Here is an 11,431-nt window from a genome sequence, read left to right as displayed (position 1 = left end):
TTTCTTTAAATTTGAATTGGGTTCTTATTAGAACTCAGATTTTCTAGAATCAAGTTTTGTGAAATTTGATAGTACCATGATAAGTAGAGTAAGCTTTTTCTTTAGCTTTTTGCCCCCTTGTTTTGTGTATAAAAATCATGTCAAGTTTAGGAATTTTGAGTTCTGTTCGTTGGTGAATTGTTTTACACCGCTTTGCAGTAATTCACTTAGCGGTTACTCTATGTTCTTCTTTTTTCTTTTACAGAAGCTTTCCTTTTTGGTTTGTTTAGATTTGATTACTTGTTTGAGCAATTGTTCGGCCGAGAGAAAACCAAACTCGGCCTAGGTTCTTTCTTTGCTTAAATGATCTTAGGACTTCATTTTGTGTGTGGGAAATAATCGAAATTAAAAATACTTGGTAAACAAAAAATGAACTAAAGAAAACGAGAAAACTAGATCTGGAATAAAGGGGAAAAGAAATAACTAGGAATAGTGGATTTATTCATGATAAATGTTGGAAATAGACTTAATCTCGAAGAAATCGAAAAGAAAATGACATAACCTGAGACATAAAGATTTAAAAAGTAAAAATCCTACCAATTGTAGAAGTAGAATCTTTGGCAAGCAATAAGCACTTAAATAATACAATTCGAGTGTACCATCTTTTTTCTCATTTCGAGAAAAAGGTGCGGGAGGAAAAGGAAACAATAGAGGGATCCGAATCAGACCTAAATGTAAAAAAATGCATAAACAAGAAATAAATGCTCAATAATGGAAATATCGGGATCTTGGCCCATAAACCATGATAAACAAAGCACTTTTGAGGTAATTAATAGTCAAAATAAAAAAACAATTCAAAATGCATTAAATAAAGCCAAAAGACTCATATTGATGGAGAAAAGACAAGGAAATACAATAAATAAAGTTGAGAAAAGTACCAAAGCATAGAAAAGTACCTGATGACTTTGTACAAGAACAATTTCTAGTCTAGAATGGAAATTGAAAGTTTAGAAACAGTACAAATCGATGACGAACAATACATGAATTGTAAATATGAAATTGGAATAAAACTCTGGGTTTTTGTGTGGAGGCGAGGGCCTTTTGTACTGTACCATTGCTTGCTTTATATAGTCATCAAGGCTGAGCTAGGGTTTTGATCTTTGACATCCACGTGTAAGGCCTAGATACATGATGCCAAGATATTTTGTTTTGTGCTATTGTCAGCTCTGGGTTAGGTAATGAGCTGTCCTTATCTCCAGATGATGCTTTGTCCTTATCCATTGCTATACTGGTAAGGATAGGAGTGGATTGAATTGATTTGTTCCGGCCACCAATCTCACTATTTTCGACAATCGTATGTAAAATGATTTGCTTTCTGGTGATTATCTTTCCTTCGGTCTAAAAGTATGTTGGGCCGAAAGTAAGTAACAACTTTGACTTGTGTTGAATTGGCATGGCACGTGGCAGCTTGTGACTGGTAATCCAATCAACACGTGGAATTTTCAAAAAGGGTACCAACAAGTACCATGATAAGTAGAGTATGCTTTTTCTTTAGCTTTTTGCCCCCCTTGTTTTGTGTATAAAAATCGTGTCAAGTTTAGGAATTTTGAGTTCTGTTCGTTAGTGAACTGCTTTACATTGCTTTGCAGTAATTCACTTACGGTTACTCTATGTTCTTCTTCTTTCTTTTACAAAAGCTTTCCTTTTTGGTTTGTTTAGATTTGATTACTTGTTTGAGCAGTAAATGGGTATTTCGTTCAGGTCCTTGAGAAGCTTCTTGGGCGCAAATGCTTTAAATGGTTATGGTGAATTCATGATTGCAGACAATGAAATCTTTGGATTGATGATATGGACTGCTGTGATTATGTTGCTACTACACTTCTTCATCTGCTTCTATGAGTTGTGCTTTGTTGTTTGATCTAATCTTGATCCAAATGTAGAACTTATTCAAAAGGATATTATAACTTTTGTCATACATGGTTTGCTGAAATAGAGATTTATTTCTTTGTCGAATAGATGGCAATACTTCCCCTGTTTTCTTTCTATAACTGTCTTTGCAGTTCTTTAGGCAGTAATATATGATGCTAGCGGTTTTATTTATGTGATAATTTGTGGATTTACATTTATAATTTGTTCATGATAACTTCTACTTTCAATCATTATTTACAGTAATTATTGCATCTCACTCGTTCTTGAATTTAAAATATTTATATTTATTTGGAAAAATATTGAGAAGTAGTTCATTTTCACTACAGCCACTAGTTTACCTTCTAGATACATAAATCAAACCTTGGTTCTTTTTCTATATAGCCCATGACTTCCTTGTTTGTTTCATGATTTGGTTTTATTTGTTGTCAATTCGATAGTCCAAACTGAAAAAGGCTGCAGCTTAAGCAATATTTGATATTAAGTTTACATTTTGTTATGGAATCTTTTAGTATTGTACTTTGGATTATAATCCCTTTGTTTTTCTTCTATCCATTTTAGTTTCTTGGAGGAGTTTTTTTGTTTCTAATACTATTTATTAATGAGCACCTTTTTGAGATATTCTAATATAATTTTTTGAACTTGAGGTAACAAGTTAAAAAGTGGTGTACAATTAAAATATATAAATATAATTAACCCTAAAGAAAAATATGGAAAGATAAAAAAATTTAAGGGCAAATTACAATTTAGTACCTCAACTTTACCTCGGATTTTAAGTTAGTACCTCAAGTTCAAAAAGTTTCAATTTCATACATCAACTTCGATTTTGTCACAATTTCATACCTCCGTTACTGAAACCGTCAATGGCTCCGTTCTCCGCCTATGTGGCCACCACATGTCAGCGTAAGGTTGGTTCCCGCCCAATAGAGCCAAGTCAGCGTCGACCATGTCATTTCCCTCCAAGACTTGGACTGACACACATCCACATGGCATAAAAATAATAAAATAATAATTTTTTAAATTGAAAAACTCTGATTTTGTAATTTACCCTTTTAATTAAAAAGACTTCAATAAATTTCAAAACACAAAACCCAAAGAACATAATGATTAAATCCAACAATAATTCTCATTTTCCATTTTCATTATCGATTTGAAAACCAACCCATCTCTATCTCCTGAAAACCCTAAAACTCCATATCCATATATCCTGAAATTGATTTGAAATCCAGAAATAAAGAAGTGAAGAACGTGATAACTTGAAGATTGCGTACCTGATTTTGTCACAATTTCATACCTCCGTTACTGAAACCGTCAATGGCTCCGTTATCCGCCTACATGGCCACCACATGTCAGCGTAAGGTTGGTTCTCGCCCAATAGAGCTAAGTCAGCTTCGACCATGTCATTTCCTTCAAGACTTGGACTGACGCACAGCCATCTAGACTGACACACATCCATATGGCAAAAAAATAATAAAATAATAATTTTTTAAATTGAAAAACTCTGATTTTGTAATTTACCCTTTTAATTAAAAAGACTCCAATAAATTTCAAAACATAAAACTCAAAGAACATAATGATTAAATCCAACAATAATTCTCATTTCCCATTTTCATTATCGATTTGAAAACCAACCCATCTCTATCTCCTGAAAACCGTAAAACTCCATATCCACATATCTTGAAATCGATTTGAAATCCAGAAATAAAGAAGTGAAGAACGTGATAACTTGAAGATTGCGTACCTGGTTTGGGACGGAATCGAGATAGTATGGCCTGGAGAATTCGTGCCGACGATGACTTTGATATTCCCATATATGGTAAGTAGCAAATCTGTGTGTATTGATAATGAGTTTCTGTGGGTTTCTCTCTTTTGTAGTTGTAACGAAAAAGTTGTTGGTTGGAATGGGTTATTTGTATGGGTATTGAACTATGCTTTGAATCACTTATTTATATTGTTAGTTTCAGTGAAATGGGATGGGTTGTTTGTATGGGTGTTGAACTCTGCTGTGAATCTTATTTATACTGCTAGTTTTAGTGGAATGAAGGGTGTTTGTCTGGAAACGGGTGCATTGTTTGGGTTTTGTGTATTAATAAACTAGTATGTTTGGTAGTGTGATAAATTGTTTGTTGAATGTTTGGTGGTCCACGAAAGTGTATGCATTTTAATATGTATGTGTGGTCCTAACTGTTCCCTAGAAAGACAAATGCACAAGTGGTTGAAAATGTCAAGAATACGTACTGCTCAATATTAAAGTGCATGTGTGTGTGTGGTCAAAGTAGGAATTTCAACATTGGTTCTCACAGTGTGTGTGCATGCCTTAAATTTATATGTCTTTTTCCTTTTTGTACAGATATTCCTGAAATATTCTCAATCCGTTTACATCATGATGAGGAATTGACAAGTGAATCTTATAAAGGTGGGAAGGTAACATGGATTGATAACCTGGACAAAGACTTTATGTCTTTAGAACGAATTGCTGCCATAGTTGATAAATTGGGTTATAAAGGTACATTTGTTTTCTACTATTACAAAGAACCTTTGGTTGAATTTGCAGAAGGAGTTAAGTGGCTGGAGTGAGATAGTGATGTTATTGAGATGTGTGAATTTGTTGGGGACCACTCAATTATTGACATGTTCTTTGAACATTTGGACCCAATGGAGGCCTATGAGAGGCATAAAGAATATGTTGATAGAACTACAAGGGTGCCTAGTACTGTAAATATTGAAATGTTGGAGGAGGATGAAGATGGACAAATAAGAGGGACTAATGTGACAGTCAATACAAGCCAATTTCAAAGGAAGTCAAACAGGCCAAGTGGCACATTTACAAAGATACAAGTTAAAAGATGCCCTGATGAAGAGGTGCAGGACTCTAGAGTTGGCCTAGAAGCCTCTAATGTTCAACAAGCAGCCACTGAAGAGAATGTTCAAGGTGGTCAAGGAGATGGTCAAGGTGCTTCTAAAGAGAATGTTCAAGAAGATGGTCAAGGTGGTCCTGAAGAGAATGTTCAAGAATTTAATGAAGAACTAGCCACTGACATTGAACCACCTGCCCATGATAATGACTTAAATGAAGCAGGTGGCGAAGGAGATGGTGACTTAAATAGAGCAAGTGGTGAAGGAGATGGTGTCTCTGCTGCAGCCAATGAATTGCCAGATGACTTTGTTGATGAAGACTATGGCCCAGATGATGATCATGTTACTTTCAGGAGGTTTGTTGAAGAGAGTATATAGGTGCAAGACAGGGCTGAGGTGCAAGACAATTCATCACACAGAGATGGAGATGAGAGAAGCCAACAGAGGAATCAATCAAGATTTGAATGTTGATGAACTAGCAGATGAAGATGAAGAATATAATACTGAAGAGTTGGACAGTGACCATGGTTCTGATGATGAAGGAAACCGTCAAAAATGGCTTGTGTTCAATGAAGAGATAGATATGCAGGATCCTAAGTTTGTTCTTGGGTTAATATTTTCTGATGCTGTTGTGTTTAGGAAAGCTATCAGGATGTATTCAATAAAACATGAGTTTGGGAATATGAGGTTTGTCAGAAATGAAGCATGGAAGTTGAATATCCTGTGTGATAAGGGTTGTCCTTGGAAAGTCGGGGCTAGAAAGATGCATAAAGAGGATACCCTCCAGGTGAAGAAAATCAATAGAAAACATACATGCACATTCCTTCATGACAACAACAATGTTTTCAGCAGGTGGATTACAACGATGTATGTTGAAAAGATCAAGATGAACCCTACTATTCCAATGGATTCCTTCTTACATACAGTTGAGGCAGAATGGAATGTCAATGTTTCAAAGATGAAAGTATATAGAGCATTGAAACAGTCTCAGAAAATCATTGAAGGTACTTATCGTGAGCAATACTCAAGAGTTAGAGATTATTGTGCAGAGATCTTGAGGAGCAACCCAGGTAGCACTGCTAAAGTTTCTGTGGATGATGGAAATTTTCAAAGGTTATACATGTTTAAGTGCTTGTAAAGAGGGATTCAAGAAAGAGTGCAGACCACTTTTGGGACTGGATGGTTGTCATTTGAAGGGAGTGTTTCGTGGCCAATTGCTCTTTGCAGTTGGAGTTGACGCTAATGAGGAGACATGGGTTGTGGCATATGCAGTAGTTGAAATTGAGAATAAAGACTCGTGGACATGGTTTCTCAATTTGCTGGCAGATGATCTGGACATTGTGAGCCATCCTAGATTCACCTTTATCTCTGATCAACAGAAGGGTTTACTTCCAGCTTTGAGGGATGTTCTTCCCAATAGCCACCACAGGTTCTGTGTGAGGCACATGTACACCAACTTCTGCAAGGACTACAAAGGATTGGCTTTAAAGAATGCCTTGTGGAGGTGTGCAAGATCAACCACACCTGCATACTTCAAGTTGGCTATGGAAGATCTGAGAAGGCTGAATGACAAGGCACATGGATGGTTGGAGGAAAGACCATCAGAGCATTGGAGTAGGGCATTTTTTAGTACATATCCTAGATGTGATATGCTACTAAACAACTTTTGTGAGTCCTTCAATGCAGTGATAGGGAAGGCCAAAGACAAACCAATATTAACAATGTTGGAAATGATTAGAACTATGCTCATGAAGAGAATTCAGGTTAGGAGAGATAAAATGGGGAAGCATGTGGGAACCATAATCTGCCCCAAAGTTATGAAGAAAGTTGAGGCAAATAAAATAGCAAGTGCTGAATGCCGGACCATTTGGAATGGAGGTCATTGCTACCAAGTGTGTGCTGGGGGAATAAATCAATACACTGTGGATTTGAAAGAGCGTACCTACACATGCAGGAGGTATCAATTGACTGGTATTCCATGTGTTCATACAGCTGCAACTCTTAGATTCACTAGGCAAAGTGAACTCTTTGTGCATCTATGTTACACCAAGACCAAGTATTTTGAGACATACGAGTGTCTCATTAACCCTGTGAATGACATGAGGCTGTGGGAAGTAACTGATGGATCACCAATAGCTCCACCTCAGTATAATAGACAGCCTGGAAGGCCAAAAATGAAGAGGAAGAAGAGGGCTGATGAGATGGCAACTATTCAAGAGAAAACAACCACTGGTGAGGCATCAACATTTGAATGCCTTGGGAGAAAGGAACAAGCAACTATTAAGTGTAGCAACTGCCATAAAACTGGGCATAATTCCAGGACATGTCACAGAAATCTGCCCCCCAGGGAGAGGCCTGCAACGCGTAGCTCACAAGGTGGAACTGTTGAGGTATGCCTCTAGTGATCACAATTTATTATCTTCCAAGTGTTTCAATTTATGTTTTATTAATATGCCTAAACCCTATACTTTTTCCATTAATTTAATTGCCTACAGTCAAGCACATCTGTCCCCTCTTTAAGGAACACTAGAAGAACAAGGGTATTTTTCAATTCACTGTGGTTTGGTTTAGTTGTTTTTATGTTTTGTATATAACAAACTCCAATGTTGTGCTGGTTTGCAGGCTAGGAATACTTCCCAATCAACACCCATACGTGCAACAGAACCACAGACTACACAGTCCTCTCAAGCAACAACAAGTTCAGCACCACTGCCCACACAACCTTTCCAGTAGCATCAGTGATGAAGGGAGTGGCATATTTTGGACCCATCTGGACTGACTTTGCATTTTGTTGCTAACTATGTTGGTTATTTAGGATAGAAATTGGACATATTTTGCAAAGATATGATGGACAAAAATTAGCACATATTTTGGACAGAAATTAGCACTACTTTATATGCATTTTGGACAGTTAGAAGAGAAGAATGCATTTTGGACAAATTTTGATTATTTTGGATGTAATTGGATATGGTGACATTTTGATGATTTAGTATTTTGGTGAATGATGATATTGGTTGTAATTTGTATTAGAATGATGTTATTGACTTGATGGTATTTAAATGAAGTTATTGGAATGATAGAGCAACATGCTTTGGTACTTCTATTTGGTACATGGTTTGCATTTTTTCAACATGATTTTAGGAGCAGATTGATTGATTATTTTTTAGCATATTAATATTGTTGTTGTTCTTGATTTGCAAAATAAACCACCCAAAATTAAAGCAACAAATAAAAAAGCAAAACCCCCATTTCTAGGTACCATAAGCAAAAAATAAGCAAAACAAAGCAAATAAACCATCTTCAATAATAAAACAGATACCACAAGCCAAAATGATAATCGCTGCAACTACAAAATCCAAAATGAAAACCACCACCATCTGCATTAGATTACAAAGCTTCCCCTTACCAGTAGGGCTGAGATTTTATGCCGAAAAATCGAAAATTACCGACAACCGACCGAGAATTATATCGAAAAATACCGAACTAGTCGGTTACCGATACCGATACTCGGTATTCATACCGATACTGATGATTTCAGTAACGGTATTGGTTTACAAAATACGGTACCGACGGTATGCCGAAAAATCGAAAATTACCGACAACCGACCGAGAATTATACCGAAAAATACCGAACTAGTCGGTTACCGATACCGATACTCGGTAGTCATACCGATACCGATGATTTCGGTAGCGGTATTGGTTTACAAAACCCGGTACCGACGGTATACCGAAACCGACCGTATATTAAAAAAATATAATTAAAATAATTCATTTTTATACATTTCTATACTATATCGATATACCCTAAATAAAAAATACTAAAATACTACATACCTTTCTATATAATTTCTAATTTTCTATAATTTATATAAAACATATATAAATTTATAAACCCTATAACTTATTAACTTATATGCTTTTTAATTTATATAATACATTTCTATATAAAAATTAATTAAAAATATCCTAAACCCTAATATTATACTAAATTATAAACCCTATATAGTAAACGTGTATGATATCTCATACTAAATTACTAATTTGTATACCCTAATAGTCTAATACTACAAATTTATACTTTATAGATTCATAGTTGGTAACTTAGAGTTTGGTATATAGTATATAGTATAATACTATAATATGGTATAATATGGTATAGTATAGTATAATATGATAATACTAGTAATTTAATTAGTATATTGTATAATATGATATAATATAGTAAAATATGGTATAAATATATTAATATCAATATGTACTATGGAGTTATGGACTATTTATGATTTATGTAATTACCTCAATCATAAATGTATAATATGGCATAATATATTATTATTAGTATATGGTATTAGTCATTTAGCCTAACAGCCCTATTAGATAATATACTAATGTAGTATACTAATATACTAATAATGTAATATACTAATATAGTATATACTAAATAGTAAATAGTAAATAATATATAGTTATATAACTTATATTATATACTATATACTAAATAGTATATAGTATTTACTAATCTACTATAAAAGTATAAAGTAGTAAAGTAATATAGACTATATAGTATTAACTATTAAGTATATACTATATACATTAATACATTATAGAAGTATAGAGTATAGGCTATACTGCTATAGTGCTATACCATAAGGTTTATGATATAATTAATGATATAAATTAAAAAACATATTGACTATTAAGTATTAACTATATACTATAAAAATTTAAAAAACATATAAATTATAGGGTTTAGTATTTATAAGTTATAAATTTATAGTATATACTATATAGTAAGTTAGTAACTAGTAACTAGTAATTAGTTAACTATATACTAACTATAAGTATAAACTATAAACTATAAACTATTAAGAATACTCTAAAACTAACTTGTTAGTAAATTAGTACAAAACTAACTATCATGTTGGGCTCACTGCACAATGTAATCTTAAAATCTGAACCATTTATTTTTTAGGCCCTACTTCAAAGATCATCCCTGTAAAAAATCTCCACAATCGGAAGTCATTTAGTCATTTGATTATAACAACAACTATTTCTATGCTTTTATCGAAAACACTAATCGTCTATTTATTTGATCTGAATTAGATGACTACATAATTTCCGATTTAGTTGATTTTTTGTAATAATGATATTTGAAATATGAACTAAAAAATGGACGGTTCGGATTATAAGATTTTTTATGTGGTGGGCCAAAAAACATTGTTAGTTTTGTATTAACTTACTAACTAGTTAGTTTTAGATCACTCCTCATAAACTATATACTATAAATTTAAAAACATATGTAATAAAAATAAAAAACTTCAAACCCCAACCAAAACCCAATTGAAATTTGACCCCAAAAAACCCTAAACCCTAAACCCCAAAGTCCAAAGTTCAAACGAAACCCCAAAATACTCTAATCCTATTATTCATAAATTTCTAATTTCATAATGTCTAAACCCCAAAATCAAGGGGCATTTTAGTAATTTTGTAACCTAGGATTTAAAACCCCAAAATCAAAAATCAGAAATCATTCATGATTTCTCCAAAAAAGCACCCGCACTGTAGGGACGCACCACCCTTTCTCTCTCTTCTATCTCTCTTCTGGCTATTTCCGGCGAGACCTTCATCGTCCAGAGGCCAATGCCGGCGAGACCACTTCCATCCTTCTCCTCTCTTCTCCCTCTTCCTCCCCATGTCTATCACCCATCCACAAAACAAGCCACCGCGCCGAATCGGCGCTTGACAAAGCCGACTCTTTGCGGTGGCGATCCGCCGACTCTGACAGATTTGAGGTGCCGGATCACCCTAGGATCGTTTCCCTTGATGCACTGAGTTCAGTGGTGCCTTCAGATGTCTCACCCGACCTCCAGCGCTGGCAATTCGAAGGAAGAAAGCCGACGGCTTGCCGTCGTCGAGTTTTGGTTTCCCAGCGCCTCTCTCTTCGATCTGCTGCCCTCTGGCAACGGCTGGTGACAAGACCGAGCTCATCATGCTCGACTACTCGCCTCCTCCTCCCCTCTCTCCCTTTGGTCTCCGCCCACTCGAAACCCCCTCTGTCTCGCCGCTCCCTTTGGTTTGCATTTCTGGGTTTTGCTGCTAGTGGGTTTGTCGAGTACCGTTCCGACACCGCCTAGCTCCGACCGATGCCGAATGCATCGGATTCCGACTACCGTCGGCACGGTATCGGGGTCCAAAATACTCCTTCCGCTCATTCTCGGTCGGAAGTCGGTATGTGAGTTTCGGTACAGTTACCGTGCCGAACCCACCCCTACTTATCAGTAAATAACAAACCCATATTTTCCTCCCTTAAGCACATTTGGCATAAAAAATCAAAGAAATTAGCCAAGAAACCAGAGACATAGCGCATAACAATTTCTTTGTCTTCTGAACTCTCCTCAGATCATTTTCAACCTTTGTCTGCTTCCTTAAAAGACCTGGTATGATCATCCTTGAACGATCGCACATGGGAGGATCCAACCACTCAAAGAACTGACAACTTCTTCTTTGTTGCATATTAAAGAGTAGAAAGCAATGGAAAATCGTGAAATTACAACAGAAAATCAAACATTCAAACAACAGGGATTATCATACCCCATATCTGGCACAATGAACGAATCGCCTCCCCGGATTCAGGTTCGTCCAAGACGTGAGCATTACAACTTTGGTGCGA

At 35.5% G+C, this 11,431-nt stretch overlaps 1 protein-coding gene across 1 annotated transcript; it reads left to right on the top strand.

Annotated features, from left to right (window-relative positions):
- Positions 1 to 5,182: 5,182 nt before the first annotated feature.
- On the top strand, positions 5,183 to 7,494 carry LOC147299682 (uncharacterized). Its single transcript, XM_086231714.1, has 3 exons — positions 5,183 to 5,765; positions 5,875 to 7,151; positions 7,384 to 7,494. The coding sequence occupies exons 1-3, from the start codon at positions 5,183 to 5,185 to the stop codon at positions 7,492 to 7,494; spliced, it is 1,971 nt and encodes a 656-aa protein (XP_086087840.1).
- Positions 7,495 to 11,431: the final 3,937 nt, after the last annotated feature.

This window comes from Dryas octopetala, chromosome 1, assembly GCF_963921425.1.
Source record: "Dryas octopetala chromosome 1, drDryOcto1.1, whole genome shotgun sequence".
Classification (NCBI taxonomy): Eukaryota; Viridiplantae; Streptophyta; class Magnoliopsida; order Rosales; family Rosaceae; genus Dryas; species Dryas octopetala.
This window is presented reverse-complemented; position numbering and strand designations above follow the sequence as displayed.